The 19,121-nt window shown below is 40.4% G+C and overlaps 1 protein-coding gene across 10 annotated transcripts in view; it reads right to left on the bottom strand.

Moving 5' to 3' along the window:
* The window catches only part of CRACD (capping protein inhibiting regulator of actin dynamics), a 125,986-nt gene that overhangs the window by 7,719 nt on the left and 99,146 nt on the right, over nt 1–19,121 (bottom strand). For all 10 annotated transcript variants that reach the window (XM_039378566.1, XM_039378567.1, XM_039378569.1 and 7 more), the window contains 5 exons: nt 16,489–16,624; nt 10,093–10,257; nt 7,472–7,540; nt 5,980–6,162; nt 1,128–4,410 (listed from right to left, as the gene is read on the bottom strand). In XM_039378566.1, the coding sequence (XP_039234500.1) occupies nt 1,128–4,410; nt 5,980–6,162; nt 7,472–7,540; nt 10,093–10,257; nt 16,489–16,624 (3,836 nt within the window). The remainder of the gene's footprint in view (nt 1–1,127; nt 4,411–5,979; nt 6,163–7,471; nt 7,541–10,092; nt 10,258–16,488; nt 16,625–19,121) is intronic.

Genomic DNA, 19,121 nt, shown 5'->3' on the forward strand with positions numbered 1-19,121 from the left:
AACTGATAAAAGGGATACAGCCACTACATACTGCAGTTCCCTGGTTTTTCAGCTGTAATTTAGGGAAGAAGAGTGTCTGAACTTCACACAAAAGAAGGGGACTAAAATTGCATACCGCTGTAAATTCAGCCTCTGTTATAAAAACTCTTTAAAATTGACACTTGAGCATTTGACTTTCTCTGCTCTGGGTGGATTTGGAGCTAGCACCCGGTATAGAACTGTGAGTGTCAGGGAGCAGCACTGGGTTGCAAAGGTGCTTCTGCAGAGCTCAGTGAGCACAGAAACTCTCAGCTGGCCCAGAACCTGCTCTCCCATCCAGCAGCTATGCCTCCAACTAGTTTCCATAAATCCACATTTTAAAAAAATGGAAGTCAAAAGAAAAAGTGTAAAAAATTGAAAAGAAAAAAAAAAAAGGCAGCAGTTCCGCTGAGAGATGGTTTTAGACATGTTCTGATGCTTGCAAAATTCAAGAATGAAAAAAAATTGGGATTTCCCAATGAAATGCTGAATTCCTGCCTTTCTCTTTTGGGTGTCCTTATGCTGAAAGGATGGCTTTCTTTCTTGTACAGATTACTACTTTCAGCCTTTCTTTAAAGAGTCACTATGACTACTGTAATTGTTTCTACTACTGAAGAGTAGCTCTGAAACGCAGACTCCCACGCTCAGTTATGCTGGGTTAGATATTTGCCCAGGATAAGAGAACCTAAATCTTAGTATTTTTAAAACTAGATAACAGTTCCCTAAAAAATAGAAACAATAGAGTGTAAATTTTAAAAATTACACCCTCTGCTCTGCTGACACCATTACATGTGGACCACAGAGTCCATCCCCTGACTAACCAGGTAACATCTCTACGAGGAAAACACACTCACACACTTCTGTTACCTCCCTGAAATTAACTTTCTTAAGCAGGTTGCACCAGTCACACTGAGTTTGTGCATTTCTGAATTAAAGTGTGGGGATAGGAATTCCTGCTCATTCAGACAACCCTAAGCAAAGTAATGGTCCTCCACAAATAACATGCCAGGTAAAAAATATAGCTTAAGATCAAACATCTTCCTCTGGACCTTCAACATCTCATTTTGGAAGTGCAAACAATAGCTAAATATGCTTTGAAAAATACATACCTTTCTTCAATGGCTCAGGCTTTTTGTCATTTTTTTCTCTCCATGGAATACTTAGAGATGGGAAAAATGACTTCTTTTCTTTGATTTCTTCCTCTTCATTTTTGTACTCATCAGATGGTGTGGGCTGCACTGCATTTGCTCTGTCTTCTTTTCTCCAGCCACCATCTGATTCAGCTTTAGCCACCCTTTGCCCCAGCATTTCAGATAGGTTTGATCTGTTCATTTTAGAGAGAGGAGATGATGGTGGGGTTTGGCTGGTGGGCTTCGGAGCTATAGCAGGTTTCTGTGGGACCACTGACTTGCATGCTGGTTTCTCCTGAGCAGGTAAAGCACTCTGGCCAGTGGCTGGTGGGATCACTGGTGTGCCCGCTGGCTGTGAAAACTCAGTCACAGTAATTGAAGAGTCTTTTAAATTACCGGGGACATTTGCTCTCCCCACGTCGGGGGAAGTACTCTCTTGTGGAGCAAAAACAGTGGATTCTTTCTCACCTTCTGTTGAGGTGAGTGGGTCAGGCACACCGTCAAAACTGTCTCCTGCACTGTATCTTTTCTTTTTCCTTTGCTCTGCTTGTTGATCATAATGGAAACGTAAAGAGTAGTTTGTCCTTCGTAACTTTATCCCAAAAGGAGAAACATTTTCTTCTCCATTTGGGGACGGTTTATCTGCTTTTTTTGTGCTGTTATTTTGCTGATTTTCCAGAGCACTGGGAAGTTCTGGCTTAGGTAATTCTTTACCTGGAGAATGAGGAAAACTTGGAACAAGGAAAGATGGAAGATCTTTTGCAAATTTGCAGCCTTCTGTATTGTCTGTCACTTCACTATGGGTTTCCACTTTCTCCTTAGCCTTTTCAACTAAATTATCCTTAAAAGTGGTAGCCACATCCTCCTTCAGATCAGCAGATGAGGCAGTGTTTCTCCCCACAGCCACTGTTTCATTGCCTTTTGCCACACTTACATTCTCAGGGTCTGAATTGATTTTTGAAACTTCTGAAAATTTCTGCCATGCTGGTGTTATTGAGAACTTTGCATTTGCAGAAAGGGTTTTCCTTAAATTACCATGGGGAGCACCCCGTCCTCGGGGTGTCCAGTCGTCACTGTGCCTGCAGGCACTTACTCGGTCTCTCTCATTATATTTGTTGTTTTCTGCATTCTTCAGTATTCTGGAGCGAATAGAGGCCCACTCAGCTAGTACAGCCTGGTTGTTCAATGTCTCTTGAGCATGTTTAATTTTACTGCTGCTAGGTTTGAGATCCTGTTTTTTTTTCTGGGACTTCTCTGGTGAAGGAATTTCCACATTTTTCCTCTCTTCTGTTAAGCCAAGTAATGATTTGCAAGCCGTGTCCTTAATCTGGTTCAGGTTAACTGCTGTGCCACACAGCTGGGCTCCAGTAACCAAAATAGCTGTGTGGGGCACACACGCAGATGATGGGAGGGTGTGAGAGCCCTTACTGATGGTGTGCACCCTGCAGTCTTTGACAGATGGAGAAGAGAGTCCTGTTCCTTTGATGGGTGTGACAGGACTCAGATTTACTTTCTGAAATATGATCTGTTTATCTCCAGAAGACACTTGAAATGTGAAGGGTCTGGATGCAGTTTGTCTTTCATCTACCTCTTGCCACCGAAGTTCTTCCCCTATGCGCTTTTGCTCCTGAGCTTCAACATCTCTCTTCAGTTTCTGGGCTAGCATTTCTTCTGCTGTTTTATTCCCTTTTTCTGGCTGTTTGAGATTTTGGGCTCTTGATCCTTCTTGGAGCTTCTCCTCTGTTGGATGCCTATCAGCCCCTCTGGAACAGAACTGATCCTTGTCTTGTGGCTGTTCCAAGGATATTTCTTGGGTTTGCTGAAGATTTTGTCCTTCTGTGCCTGTCTTCTGCTCTTTCAGCTCATTCCATTCTTGTCCATTTTGTTCCTTCTGCTGCTTCAGTTCATCTTGTGGCACACCCTCTGAACTTTCCATGTGCATTTGTTTTATGAGCTTGTGTTTCCTCTGCTCTTCCCGTTTCTTTTTCTTGTCTGTTACTTGCTGGGGTTGTTCCTTATCTGTCTTTTCTCCTTTCTCCTTCAAATGCCTTTGTTCCTCCTGTTTCTTCTCTTCTTTGAGGCTCTCAGGTTCTTTCTCCTTCAGTTTTATTTCAGTGACTTGAAGCTCTTTCTCTTCTAGGTCTCCTCTCTGTATTTCTTCCTTATTTTGTTCCTTGAGTACTTTTGGTTCCTCCAGCCAATTTCTTTCTTCTTCCTCTTGACACTCTTTTTCAGTCCCGTGTTGCCTTAATTCTTCCAGCGCTATCCTCTTCTGCTCCTTCAGCTCTTGTCTCTGTTTCTCCTCCAGCTCTTTGCACTTCTCTTCCCATTCCTGATGCCTCTGCTCCCCCAGTTCCTTATGTCTCTGCTCCTCCTGTTCCCAGTGCTTCCGTTCATCTAGCTCTTGCCTCTGATGTTCCTCCCGTTCCCTGCACCTCTGGTCCTCCAGCTCTTGTCTCTTTTGCTCTTCTTGTTCCTTGAGCTTCTGCACCTCCAGCTCTCGTCTCTGTTGCTCCTCCTGTTCTTTGAGCTTCTGCACCTCCAGCTCTTGTCTCTGTTGCTCCTCCTGTTCCTTGAGCTTCCACACCTCCAGCTCTCGTCTCTGTTGCTCCTCCTGTTCCTTGAGCTTCCACACCTCCAGCTCTTGTCTCTGTTGCTCCTCCTGTTCCTTGAGCTTTTGCACCTCCAGCTCTTGTCTCTGTTGTTCCTCCTGTTCCCTGAGCTTTTGCTCCTCCAGCTCTTGTCTCTGTTGCTCCTCCTGTTCCTTGAGCTTTTGCACCTCCAGCTCTTGACTTTGTTGCTCCTCCAACTCCTTCTGCCTTTGCTTCTCCAGTTCCTGACACCTCATCTTCTCCAGCTCTTGCCTCTTTTCAGTCTCTGTCAGTCTTCTCTCCTCTTTATAGCATGTTTGCTCTTCTGTTTCCAAAGATATCTCTCCCTCGAGGAGATACTGCCTCATCTCTTCTTCACAACACCTTTTCTCCTGTTCTTTACGCATCTGTTCAAGTTCTTGGCACCTTTTTTCTTCCATTTCTCTTTGTTCATCCATTTCTACAATCTGTCTTATCCTTTCAGCCTCAAGGATCCCCCAGTGATCTTCAATTCTTTTCTCCTCTGCAAGCTGAAGCTGCTTCTGCTCATTTCTGCCTTGGATTAGCTTGTCTGCTATGAAGTGTCCATTATAACCTGGATATATGTCCTCGTACAGCTGAGTTTCCAGGTCCTCTGGCTCAAATTCTGTTATTGTTAAACTTTGTGATCCCTAAAATTAAAAGACATGTTTGAAGTTACTGAATATTGCCTATTGGCTTGTTATTCTTTATAGTGATCAAAGAGTTGCGAATGCAAACCACTTTTTTCTGAACAGTGATTTAGATCCAGAGCAAACACACCCACCCCAATTTATGAATCACATCATCATAGATCTCATGTCTCTCACCTATTTTGATGAGAGCCTTTAAAAGAAAGAAAACATCCCAACAGTGATAACAGTATAATGCTAAATATTGAATCACCATTTGGTGTACACTGAGACCTGACCTTTCAAATTTACAGAAGTCCAAGGAATAGAGCACAAGTTTCCTAAGCCTGTTCTACTACTTAGAACTCCATCCTTTAAGCCTGAAACAATTAATGCCTGCTTAAGGGCGTTGTTTTGCCAGTTCTTTCATGGCAAATCTATCTCTTACTTGCAGAGATGGAAGCTGTTGCCTGCAGAGATGAGCAATTGTCTCAATGGTAGCCAGGAAAGAACACTGCTCAGGAAAACACAATTTGCTACTTTTCACAAATCCTGAGCCAGGATATCTTCCTCATTAGCTGTGCTGAGACTCCAGTACTATTGCAGGAACCGTGGGAACATGCATGGACAGCCAACCTAGAGCTCCCCAGGAATATTGCACTGTTCTGTGATCATCTGGTCAACTGACTGGTTCTCCATGCCTGCCCTACAGCCCTGGCATGTGGGTGCAATACCGGCAACAAACTGCGGATCTTCTTCACAGCTTACTCCTTGTCTCTGTAGCAACGTGGTCTGATGAGCTGTACCTGAAGAGCACTTCCCAGCACTTCCCTTGAGGAAAACAGCTCAGCTAATGTCCTGTCTAGCTATCATTTTTTAAGCCATCATTTGGCTCCACTTAACCATTCTGTATAAACAAGAGGTTTAAATTTAATGTCTTCATTGCAAGAGTGATAAACGCAAATACAGCGGTGCAGAAGAAAGGACAGTGGCCTCTCCTGAACCCTGTGTAGTTTAGTAGTCTTGTCTCATTTACAAGCACTAGTAAGATGTCAGGATAAAAAACAAGAAATGTGCAGTAAGCGTACAAAGCTAGAATTTGATAATTCACTCTATAGCTGTTGCAAGAGCTACATTACTTAAGTCTTATTCTTTCCTATAGGACATTTTCCCTGTCAGAACCCACATCAGTTTTAGAGAATCTAATTTTTTCCCAACCAAGTTTTGCACTACTAATTGCCTATATCAGAGCTGCATTAACAGTGGCAGATATCTTCAGGCCTCTATGATGTAAAAATTTTACTAGAAAAACTAGACTCAGAAAGCTCTCTCAGTGTAAAATCCAGGTGGAATTACTTCAGGTTTAAGTAGTGTTTGTCTCAACTGGCAATATTATAACTTCTTTGCATCTTCTCTCCAGCTCATGTTTCAGCTGTAGGTCTCTCTCTTGACTTCAAGTAACACTGTAAATCGCATCTTAAGTTAATAACACTCCTATGTCTATAGCTCCTGGTGCACTCAGTTATGGTTATTTTACCCAGCTTCAAAAGTAATCCCCCTTGTCTTGCTGTTTGGCCAGTGATTTAATACCTTTGTTAGTCTCTTGTGCTTTCCTGATACCCTCTGCTTTTTTGGCTTCACTGACAGCTTGTGCTTAGCTGCACTGTTGTCTAGACGAGCAACAGCCTGGGGAACTGAATCCAAATTGATTGTTTCAATTGTGCCAGAACAGGAAAATTGTCTTTTTGGCCGAGCTGATTTGACTGGAGTGACCTGTTTGTATCACAAACACAAGAAACTGTTATTAAGTATTTGTTCCATAAAATAAATAAATAAACAAGTTAACAATACGCGTGCATGCACACACATGCACACCTTTGGAGTTTTGAATTCAAAGAGTTACTAGCAGAAAAGATTTGAAACCCTGGTTTTCAATTACACAAATCACAAACTTTGGACATGAAAGTTACAGCTGTAATATTTTCCCATTTTCAGTGCTACACATTTTTACAGTTGTCACATTAAAATTACTTATACCATTCTAATTGAAGTTTTTTCACAGTTTAGCACCACTCTGAGCTTATTGGGAATGGGAAGGGCACAGGCAAGGTTTTAAGCAATATCAAACACTGGGACATTTTAAAGTTTGCTTACTGTGAAAAAAAGATTTACATCTTTAAATAATTTAGATTAAACACTTTAGGCAAAAGGAAATCAGATTGACTTATCTAAGCATTATAACAGAACAGGTACAGAACTGTATTATCTGCATGGGAGATGACTGCAGTATGGGATGCCAGACTGGCATAGTGCCTGCAGAAAACCTTCCCTCCACAGTCATATGGAGTTGTCCAAGCAAGCACCAAATAGCAAAATATAAAATAAGACAACATTAACTTGACGGGTGCTTTTTTTCTTGTGCCCTTCAAAATACTTGGGTTCCGAAAGTGCAAATATAAGCAAAGTGATTCAGTGAGATTCCTCTCATGAATAAATACAGTGGAACTGTATGTCTAGGCGTGTAAGCGTGAGCCTGTCATCAGTCTCCCCCATAAGTCACCACGCTATCATCCCAAGACTTGTATTTGGCATAATCCAAATGGAAAAAAAAAGACAGACAAAAAAAAATAGAAGGGAGAAAACATCTTCTGTAAGGAAAGAAAATCGCATACATTGTTTTCAAGACAGCTCTGTAATCTTCTGAGGTTAAACACATGATAATCATGGAACCAATTACTTAAAAGCTGAAGGAACATTTTGCATATGCTTATTGAATTACATGCAGGCATAACAAAGAAGTAGAAGTACTTATGAAAATTATAACTCTGTGATTAATACATCAAATGTAGGAATGTTGCAAGACTGGCAGAGACCGATTCCTGCTGTTTCCTGCAATCAGCTCTTACAGATTTCTCAATCTTAGTTATTGCTTATGTACTAGCCCCAAAACTGCACAACATTTACAAAATCTTGGATGATCAATGAAACAATGGAATATGTCCAAAAACAGAAACCGTCAGGTTTCTGCTATTTCAAACCAGAATGTAACTCAGTGCAAACCAAGTGTAAGAGTTTTTTTTACCTTTTCTTCCACTTCATGTCCTGTTCCAGGCAAATTTAGCATTCTCAAGAAATCTGGTGTGTCAGTGGGCTAGAAAACAAGATTACCACAGACATGTATTAAAATATAAAGGATCTAATAAATATGATTCAAAGGAGTTGTGAAATCATGCATATTAGGATAGGATTTTTACCCTGTTTCCTATCACTACAGGACTGATGGATAAACAATTCTTGTTCCTACATGCTATGAGTTTCTCTTTGCTACTCCTTGAATCATTGCTGTCTACACAGAGGCAGTTACTGCTACAAAACACTACTACAAAAGGTAAAACGCTCAGGCTTTCTTAACAAGGTAAACAGGTTCCAAAACAAAGAGTACAGTTCTGTAGGATTTTGGTCAGGTCTTACAACTTTATTTTCTTCTGACCTACGCATAAGGAAAAAATATAGTAACCTGATTATGCATTATCTCTGCTGCAAGGAGTTTCAACTCCATGTGCTTGACAACTCCTCTTCTTACAGAGCTAACTGTCCCCACAGAGTGATGCAAGCCTGGAGTACTCAAACTCTTTAGCTACTGTCCCTCTCCAAGCCATTCACAGCAGGGAATTTTTAAGGCACAGAGGCTGAAGCAGCATTGATCACACCCAGAAACATTGGTTTTAATCATTCTATCACAGTATTACTTCATAACCTAATGAATGTTGGGATCCCATTACACCAGGCACACCTGATAGTTAGTATGAAACCTAAAAAATCAGCTTCACAAATACAGGTTAAATTAAACCCAGAACTCTTGCTATTGATCCAAGTTACTCAGACAGGAAAATCAGAAATCACAAAGTATCACAGGAAACCTGTTCGAAGTAGACCAACACTATGTGGTCCTGGCCACCAATTCTTGACAGAAGCCTCCCCATCCCTCAGGACCTATGCAGATAGACACACCGAGGAGTTACAAGGCCAACAGAAGAGACAAGAGCAGAAACTAGGGAAGCTGCCATGCTTCCCTAATTTCCCTGATTATCTCTGATAACACAGGTAACGAGTAGTGTGCAGAAATGAAAGTACCAAGTGCTCTGACTGACACTACGCACATAGAGTTGGTTTGGTTGTGTCTACAATTGTCTCTGAGTAGGGATGTTTGCTCCTTCAGTATTTGGAAAAAGAATTATGCAAAGCAGTGGTCATTTTGTTTTTAAAATGTAATATTTAAAAGAGTAGGTGGTAAGGATTGAATTTCTCCCTCTTTATTACACAAAAATACTGTAATGTTTTTTTCGTGCTTGAGCTATTGTCTCCTTCAAGCTGGAGGTCACAAGGTGACATTAGTGTCTCCTACAGGACCCATCAGAAGGCTGTCTGAAGAGAATCTATGTTGGTCTCAAACACAGACTTGCACCTAGTACCAGGGTACATGGGGTAAAGAGCCAAAACCTGTCCATGGGCCCACCTGTGTATTTTGTGCTGAGGCACACAGGATGCTCTTGATTCACCTTAACTGATTACTTCAGAAGGGAGTATTTGTGAAGCAGAAAAAATATACCTTACCTTGGCTTCATTTTTATCCTCCCAGACTGCCGAGGGAGAGGTGTGAGTGTGCAAGTCCTACCTAAATGCCTGGCTCCCTGACAGATCTGACCACAATCACGAAGGAAGTGGTCACAGAAGAGCTGTATTGCCCCTTAAAGACTGATGAAGAATTTTGGCCTCCTTGGCCATAAATCTGCCTTCTGTGTGTTTGGCTGAATATAGGCACGAGCTGCAGAGGACACTTCCTGCCTTTGCCTTTCACACGGCCAGCACTAGTGTTAGTGAACACGAGTGGAGGCTCATGCCCTGCTGTCCCGTCGGGATTTTAAGGGCTGCATGTACATGATGGGTTGCTGCATGCCTTTTCCAAAGGTTCCCAGGCACAAAGTCAGCCTCCTCCAGGCACAGAAGGATGTCCTTCTGTTCCCTGTGCTCCTTGCTGGCATTACAGTGGCACACAGGACCAGCCTTGCCTTAGAGGATTTCCAGAAACCTTTCCTCACTCACTGTGTTTCTTAGCTGTCTGAACAAGTCTCTTCTGGATGCCTGAATGCCCACAGTTCCTGATATCAAAATCTTCATGAATAATTTGAAGAATTATTTGAATTATACTGGACATTTGGATTTAGGGAGCATACAGAATGCTTATCCCCCTTCTTTGCCTCTGGTTCCTGTCCATGAGAAATATAGATACTTACCCTAAGACCTAGGATTTTACAGAGTTAGGCTCCAGACCCCTCTCATTTTGCAATGATTTTCTTTTTTGCCATTTGATGCTGTGAGCAACTCTCCTTGCCCGGAAGGCCATATTTCAAGATATTTTCTGTCTCAGAAAATTCTCCTGTCTTCCAGCTACACTGCAAATGATGTCTACATTGCTAGAAGTTCAGAGTAAACACTCAAACCAGTAAATCTGTGTGACCTGGATCAGGATGCCAAGAGCATGCTTCCCACCAGTCCAAGAAGGACGAGCTGAGAGAACCCTCCCACATGAAACAGCCCAGTGAGTTCTGCTGCGCCTCACTGGAGACATCTGCTATTGCCCAGTGAATTTTACTGCTTTAATACTGCTATAATGCCATGGACACATCAATTTGAAGTGCTTACTTTATTACCACTGCCTGAGATCACTGTGACCTGCTGAGTCTCAATCTCCATGGGGCTGCTGAGCAACACATCCTCTTCTATACTAGTGTTTGCTTCCCCCATTGTCCTTGCAGAAACTGTCATTTGTGGAGGCTGCCCAAATTTTATATTCTTGGCCAACTGTTGCTGAAAAACAAAAAAAGGAAAAAAAACCCAACAACAGTGATAAGCAGGTATTTATATTATGAGTAAAATAAGACAAGTTCAGCATGCACCACAAAGTGACCAAGGTCAAGAATTTGCTACGTGATTTCTGATTTTGGATGATCAACTTGAGTTCTTGACAGTGTTGCCAAGTTTTGCAAACTTAACATGAACTTCGAACACTCCATCTCTTTTTTTAATCTAAGTTCTAGGTTAAGACTTTGATTATAAAAGCTAATTATGATGCCTTATTGTTGCAAAGAAATATGATTACAAGCCACATGTACACCGGGATACTAAAACTACCCCAAAAGGCAACTTTCTCCAGCCCCCAAACCCTGCATCTCATACATCTGCAGTTCTGAAAGATATCCTTATTGTAATGTTTAATTATAAGGTTTAAATGTTAAGGGTTTGGCACAACCTGGCCTTAGAAGAGGCAAAGTCTCAAAGGAGGGTAAGCTCAGCTCTTTTAGATGCTTGATCTCATAGGAACAATATACAAACTCCTGTATATTGTTCAGGTCTGCTCAGGCCACTCACCGCTGTTGCACAAAGAACTTCAGGCAGGGAACATGCAGTAGATGAATGAATAAAAGAGCTTTCCCACCATTTATTTTTCTTTTTGAAGTAATCTTCTCTCAAGGGTTACAAGAAAGTACTCTTGAATTACATCAAGTGTAAGATGAATAAAATAACTAGCATATAATATCTGTCCCCTGATAGAGTGAGCTAGAGAAACTGCAGCTCTGGCTACTTCAGAGACACATACCATACAGACTTTGAAAGCGAATTTTTGCAAAAGAGTTAAAAGAAATTCTCTAGAAGCAGCAAATGGAGTAAGGAACATGTATTGATACATTCTCTTCCTGAAATATTTCAGGGAATCATTCTCAGTTAGGAAGGAGGGGACTGTGGAGTTATTTTCTGGCTTTGCTGTCTTTCAAGCACAAAAAATTCTCCAAAGGACTTCTCCCATTTCTGTCTTGTGAAACTATGGACAAGTTATTTATGCTCATTTGAATTATGGCAGAAAGTGGTGAAATTTATATCGTACACCATTTTGGCATAGTGGGCAGTTCTGAATGGCAGACTTTTATTCCCACCTGGATTACTGGCAGTGCACTCATAGTGTAAAGGCAAGTGTTTCACCAAGGGTTTTGTTGCCTCAGGTTTTTTTTATTTTTTTTTTTATTTTTTAATTTTTATAGGTTTTAGAAGTAGTTATGTAGTGAATGTAGGTTTTAAATGTAACTGTATCTCTCTCACTCTTTAGAACAGCAGTTACATATACCCAACCCTATTACCCCATTCCCTATCAATTCCCCCTAAATTCCAGTAGCGTATTCAGTCTCTTTTTCAAGGTAGGCCTTAATTCTGTTTAAGAACATCTGCACCCTGGCCTGGACAACAAGATATCACCCAAGCAAAGCAACCTTCAAACCCAGGACTTTGGAAAGCCTCCAAGAACTGTAAGTACTCCAAAGAAGATGAAGATGAGGAAGAGGGGGTCCCAAAACTCCCCCAGACTCAATTCCCGAGGGGCAGGTCGGCAGGCGGAACAGGGCAAAGGCCAGGGGGTGGACGAACAGGGATTGGATGGACATAATTATTTCATGCATTACACTTGAAGAAAGTTTTGGGGAGAGTCTAAAACAGAAGAATGGTGAAGAAACATACTGTAAATGGATTTCTAGAGATGTGTATTTGCAGCGAGTCCAGACACAAATTAAGATTTTAGTATACAGTGGCAATAGACCACTTAGAGAGACTTGTGTAAAGAGCAAGACTTTCTGCAGAAGCCTGAAGATACTGCATCAGTGGCATTTGTCACCAGAGCCTCTCCTCAAGCAAGGCAGATGCAAGGAAGGAAACAGAAGCTCATTTTCAGGGCTTACTATGATCATAGGTAAAAGAGAATCTGCCCAAGAAATGCTAGAATGATTAAGAAAAAAATAAATAAATTCAGTTTATAAAGTGAAACCAATTTTCAAATATGAGGAAAACAATTAGGTTGCAGTGGCACTAGAAAATATTAGCAACAAAGACATTAACTGTAAGAAATACAAAGTTAGGCAATCATGCAGTGAAAATTCACTCCCAATTCTGAAAAATGCAGAGCATCAAGTTAAAAGATAAGAGCTTTGAGGTACCGCAAATGACTTTGAAGACTTGTTGAGATCTGTGCAATATCAAACAGAAGCAACGATGGGAATTGCTGGTACAGATGTCCCCAGCACAGTAGGGGAAACACTGGCTTGATCATTAGCTAAGATATGCTAATGACTAAAAGAAATGGAATCCAAAAGTGAACAGTTATTAGGTCTGATAGGAAGAAAATGATCAGTGACATTCATCATCAGAAAGCCAGGGAAATGTGAATTTTAAAAGTGGTCCTTTAGTATTTGACCAAGAAGTGGTTTTATCGTGATCAATATTTGTGTAATAAATGAGTGTTTTATAAATTTACAGAGCAGAAGGTTTGTTTGTTTTAAGCCACATGGCCACATGAAACAGAAAGGAGGTAACCCTGTAGTTTCTAAATGCCATAAGCTATACGTCGTATTCAACCTGTAATATTTCTTGCAGCTGACTGCTGCAGCCTCACAGATGCCAGATGACCCAAAATACTTTCAGTGAAGGCAAGAGCCAAAGAACAAGCTGTTCTCCTGCCTCCAGAGGCAGCAGCAGTACCACACCACAGTATTGTCACAGCAAAAGGGAGAGAATGGCTTAGACACTTCAGGATACTAATGTTCTAAACAAGGTTTCATTTTACTTGCTGCCGTTTTTGCAGTCTGAAACAAAAACTGTCTTCTGTTCGTTTGTTGACCATTTCTGGCAAATATCAGTGGTAGGAAGAAGAGTCATAGCTACAAAATATGAGGAAGTAGCTCTAAGGCATTTCGATGGAAGAAAAAAAAACCACTAACCTATGAAAGGCAAGGATGTAAAACCAAGTTCCCAGAGTTTATTTTTTTTTCTGACACACTGACAGATTTACATTTTAAACATTCCTGGTGTCTCATTCACAGTCCTGTATGAGAAGCAGAGCAACAGATCCCCAGAAACTAAGAGTTCAGCATTAAGAGTACCAATGCCTAGGTACCACCTCTTTGGGGGGGCAGGTTCGGGCTGGCTTTCTACACTGGATATTACAAACTAGGTAATGATAAATCTCAACAGATCCAAAGGACATGGAAAAGACTTCTTTTATGACAGCAGATGGCTTGAGCCAACATGAAATAACTTCAGGATACACAAAGGCTATTGGAGGTTAACAAGAGGTCGGGCTTTTCTCAGCCTGACTTCTAGCACACACTAAAACCTTTGAACATAACCAAATCCATTTACAGAAAGCATGATAAGATGAATGCTACCAATCTTAAAATCAATAAAAACAAATGAGGGCAATTCTACAAAGAACTGGTTTACCTTGCACACATAAGCATAAAGAGAGAATTCCCATAATAAGAAGCTGAAACAGTGCACATGCTGGCCAGATGCCCAGACTACTACAGAGTTTGCACCATTACACAACATTTTTTGTGGGTTCATCAACACTCCACAATCAGCAGAAAGGCGAAGCGAGAGGGGAGAAACACTTTGGCAGTTCTCAGAATGATATCCAGCACCATCAATATTAAATGGCTTGCATCATTTTTCTGACTTCAAAACCCTTTTCATCATGCTATCTGCTAGGCTTGTAAGCATGGTGACTTTTAAAAAAAACAGATTTAAGTTTTCCAGGAGTGTTTACTGTACCATACAAAAAAAATCCTGAAAAGGGTTAAAATTTGCCAAGCTTTTGATCTCTGTTTGAATGCAGCAAATCCAGAGTCAGCAGGAGGCACTTAATCCTGGCAACGACTCCTTACTGAAGAGCATCTTGCTGGTGAATGGAAACTGGAAGGGCAGTGCTTCCACTGTGACATACAAGCCTGGGCAAAACCACAGTAATGCTGGTGGCAAAGTAATGACTTGGGACTGGGAACAGGCCTCAGAACTGGCTTTAAGGAGTAGAGTGCTCTCCAGAAGACATGACTGTCTCCTGTTATTCCACCAGTTTAAGAAATACAGACGTTCCCAGTTGGAGTGAGCTTACAGAAAGGGTCTTCAAAGTAGATACAAAGTCTGATAACAGGAGACTGAGTATCAGTGTTTTCTGTGACAAGAAATCACACAGCAAATGCTGTCTCATAGAATACTACAGCAGGAAAAAAGGATGGCGTATGGAATGCATAAAACCTTCAGATAGGAGCAATAGTCAAAATAACTCATCAGACCTGGGACTCAACTGTAAGGTCAACCTGAAATTGTGCAATGGGGTTTTAGCATGATTTTGTCCTAAAACTCAGGGATCAGTTGCAGAAATCATGGCTAGGGAAATTGGGACAGTTACATGCTGGGCATCAATTTTTACAGATACAAGAGGTAGCCCCTAGTCTTATTATAGGGAGCCTTTCCAAGGGTTTATGAAAAAAAATCCATGGAGATTTAGACGAATATATAACTTCTGTGCAAACACACAAATAGCTAAAAGCATCATTTACAATTTATTATTCATTTCCTTTCTGAATGAATGAGTTGCTCTCACCATCATCAGTAGAGTGGAAAATGAATTGGGTATGTTACAGGCTGGGTTCCAGCTATACTAAAATGACAAAAATGAACTACCATCCTTCAGTTTTAAACAAAAAGGCAAGAACATATTTGACTTCGAGCAGCTGAAACAATACTTCCCCTTAAAATACATACAAATAACCACAACAAAAAAAGGCTTATGCAAAGGCTATTTATTTTGTGACTTTCAAAGGGGAGTATTTTGCTTCAATTTTCTTGATTTACCATGTGCTTAGTGAAGATGGTTGTTAGCAACTGCAATAACTATACTTTTTATTGGGTCTCTCAGTTTAGTGAAGGCAATAATTTTCATTGGGAATTTTAAGCTGAGTTTTGAAATAAGAAAAGCCACTCCTAAAAATGAAAAGTTATTCATAGAAAAGCTAACATACGGAATCCAAGACAACAAATCCAACAGATAGGGAGGGCACAGCTCCTTGAAGAAGCTGAGGGGTTTTTTTTTGGTTTTGCATTGAAAGGACACTGCAAAACAGGCCCAACTACCTCCTGTCTTTGCCCAGAGTCAGCAGTCATTTTAAACACAATGATTTCAGACTGGAAAGTAGCATGCATGGAATCTACCTCGCCCAGGGAAATTTAAGCTGAAAAACCAGCACAGAGGAATTGGAGCTGCCCTAGCATGGTTTCTACTTCAGAGTTCATCTACAGTCAGCACAGCCAGTGCTGTTCAGCTGCTCTGCCTGCCTACAGCACCAGCAGGAAGCAGGAACAATTTAATCCTGAAGGTCAGAGCTCTCTACTGAGCATGATCTCTCACTCACCAGAAAAGATGGACCATGGGTAGACTTTGGAGGTAAAAGAAATCAATGGTATTTTAGTAGTAAGCCTCAGAGAAACAGCACTTGCACAGAATTAAAAATTTATCAGCGTTTTGACAGGACATGTCAGCATCCTGAGCAATAAAGTGCAATGTGCTTCTGAAGGACAGCTCTTTCAAGATCTAGAAAGGCACAGAGATGGGAATCTTACAGATGTACAAAAAAAGCAAAAAATTAGTTAGAGTGCTAATGGGAGAGAGTTCTGGAAAAGAAGGAAAAGCAGGTCATGTAAAGCTGTTTAGAAGCAAAACCCAAATATGTTGTTTATGCTTTGGAGAGATAAACAAATCCACCTTTCATGAGAGTCATTGAAAGGACAGCGAGAAAAAGGAGAAAAGAATGTAAAATATATAAATGTATAGTGAAATGAGCTTTACAAAGAAGTTCTCACTCTACATGCCATTCCCTGCCACCAACACTACTCTCGTTTTTTCTCTCAATACCACATCTGTAGGACTCAGGCATACAGATCAGGACACACTAAAACCACGAGTTCAATTCAAATGAGTTCCACAAGACATGGATATTTCTGCAGAAATGTTTGCAGCATCACTGCTGTAACTTTCAAGACCAAAATCTATAACTTCTGCAGATTATCTGAATTACATGGCTTTTGGCCAGACAACTTAATATGGCTGAGAGATTTCCTGAAGGCTATTGGAAAAGCAAACCATCTTTATGCACATATAACACATTCTGGAGACTCTTTTCTCCCACATTTTAAGTATTTTTCCCACTTAAAATTTCTTACCTGAAGAGTTTTGACTTTTCCTAAAACGTTCTCCTGTGACATTGCTTGGATGGCCTGTTCACCCTCTGTTCTCCCATCAGGTATAAAAATACTGTCATGGGAAAAAGCTCGACTGCCCATAGAATAATGGGAGGATCTGGAAAAAAAAAACAGTTAAAAAATAAATAAGCACTGCAATGAGTTTATGAGAGTGACCCTTCATATCATAACTGCCCTGCTGTACAGATCTTCCCTCCCTCTTGCCTTCTACGTAAAAGTTTTGAATATTCTCAGAAGAGAGGTATCCAAACATGTTTAGTTATTAAAAGTTTAATGGAGGTGCACAATTCCTTCACATAAAGTCTTCCTCCTTGGAAGGATCTAAAGTTAGGTATTTTTAATAGGCGTGTTGAGAAGTCCAATTGATTTTCCTCGTAAATCTCAAATCTAAATGTTACTTTTAGGATACAGATTAAGTGACTATGATGCACACATTACCAGACTACATGTTTAAGAAAGCCCACATTGGTGCTAAGTCCCAATGCTTGGGATCTGCTGTCATTCTTGGTCAAAGAAAACAGCAGGTCCCAAACAAAAGGAGCTCTACAACACAAAAAGAGGTAATACACTGTAGTAGCCAACCTCTAAAGAGCTACCTCCTTTAGCTGGTTACTCAGCTCTTCCTATCACCATGACTATGATCACACTGACTATAAAAGGTTATCATCAAACCCCTGAACTGCTAAGAAGCTTATTGCACCAACCTGAGTGGCTTTGATTAGCAATAAAGAGCAAGAAATGCCTGTGTGTTGCTGTTAAACTGAATACTAATGCCAAGAAGAAGAAGGGTGCATCATGAATGACCCAGTTATATGGCTCTGACTGAAATCCACAGGCAAAGGGATTAAAAAAAGAATTGTGAAGAAAATGTAGAATTAAAAAAAAAAAAAAGGAAAAAAAACTAGGCTTGTGGGTTGTTACTTCGGAGTTTGGAGGCATTCTGGGGAAAAAAATGTTTGAGTTTGAAAGTCATGTTTTGTCTCACCTAGAATATTCCATGGTAAAATAAAAGCCACAGTACAAAATCCCTGGACAACTGAGACATCTTAAATCTCTCCTTTTAATAATATGTTGACAACTCTACAGAACCCATTTATAACTTCAAAAAAAAAACAATCTGGAGGAAAAAAAAGGTTTTGTACAGATCTAACCAAAACAACCTTCTACATTTGATAAAACCATTATAAACAAATATTTCAGCCACAGCAAGGAAGATGATACTTCCAGAGACAAGTGTAAGTAAAACAACAAGAAAAATTAAAGCTTCACATATCAGTATATTATCTTTTTCTGCCTTTTAAAATGTACTAATTTATCATGAAGTGTTCACGGTATTTCTACTCATACTTTGGAAACAAATATGTTTGGAATGTATTTATTACACTTTCATCTCATTTTTTTCCTGGGATATCAACATACTCTTTTTAAGTAAAAACAATAATCTTTTCTTACCAAGGAAGACTTGTTATATAGGGTTATATTATCCTGTTGAAACGGATTAGATAATAGACTATTTGTGACTTTTATAAGAGAATTTCTTAGAGGTAACCTGAAAATAACAGGAAAAAAGCCCCCTAAACCCTCTCTCTCTAGTTTATATATAAAACTTTTGCAATCCACTCAGAACATATTCCAATCTTTTGAGAGAGCACACAGAGCCCTCTAAATCATTTTATCTTCAGTATAATCACAAACTAACTGAAAAACTACTTTTTATCCAGAATTAATATTTGAGCAACATGCTGCATTTGAAACAAACCAGCACACAAACAGTCAAAGAGCTGGTCAATATTTCCCAGCAGTTTTAGCCATGAAAGAGAAGAAACCTTTAATTGATGCTATATTCTATGTTAGATTTTTGTTTTATAAAAACCACAACTTGATTGCCTCTGGCTTCTAAAGGTAATACACCTTCTTTTAGAAACCTTTTATTAGAGAAACCATAAAAGTATATTTTTAAACCCTCTTCTAAAAAAGCTTCTGTACTGAATCTCTGTGACTCAGCCTGTACACATAACTGCGGTAAAATCGCATGTCACTGAAATACATCCACCTTCCTTGGCCACCCAGGAATCAGGCCGTGACCCACAATTTGAGAAATGTCCCTTAAACAGAGAGTGGTTTGAAGCTGAGAGAAAGTTGGCTTTTTTTTCATATAACTGTGTTGGACTGTTTGAACTGAAAGCTCCAGCATTGCATTCACCAAGGTGGGAGGGTAGGGGGGAGAAGTCTGTAGTCACAACCAAAATGGAGACAAACATGCAAAATTTGGAAAACCAGTCCATGGGCACCCTTCCTGCCATTTGCATTGTTCAGTATGTGAACCTGCTGCAGATGTGGAAGGCAAGGCCAGTGGGAACTGGTGGTTTGTTAATTACCTTTGAGCTGAGAGATCTGCTGAGGATGTATAATCCAGGTCATGCTGTGCTCCAGAGACGATCCTTTCTCAAAGATTTTTCCAGCAGTGCTGTGGCTCAGATACTTGTGGCTTTGTCTCACAGCTACTTTCTGTGCATACACCACTATCCTCCCCTTTTACTGTCCAGTGGGTTGGAGTTCTCATACTTAAAATCAGACACCTCATGTATATTTGT

Source organism: Pipra filicauda, unplaced genomic scaffold (genome assembly GCF_003945595.2).
Source record: "Pipra filicauda isolate LSUMZ 115617 unplaced genomic scaffold, ASM394559v2 scaffold140_size2443280_pilon, whole genome shotgun sequence".
Taxonomy (NCBI): Eukaryota; Metazoa; Chordata; class Aves; order Passeriformes; family Pipridae; genus Pipra; species Pipra filicauda.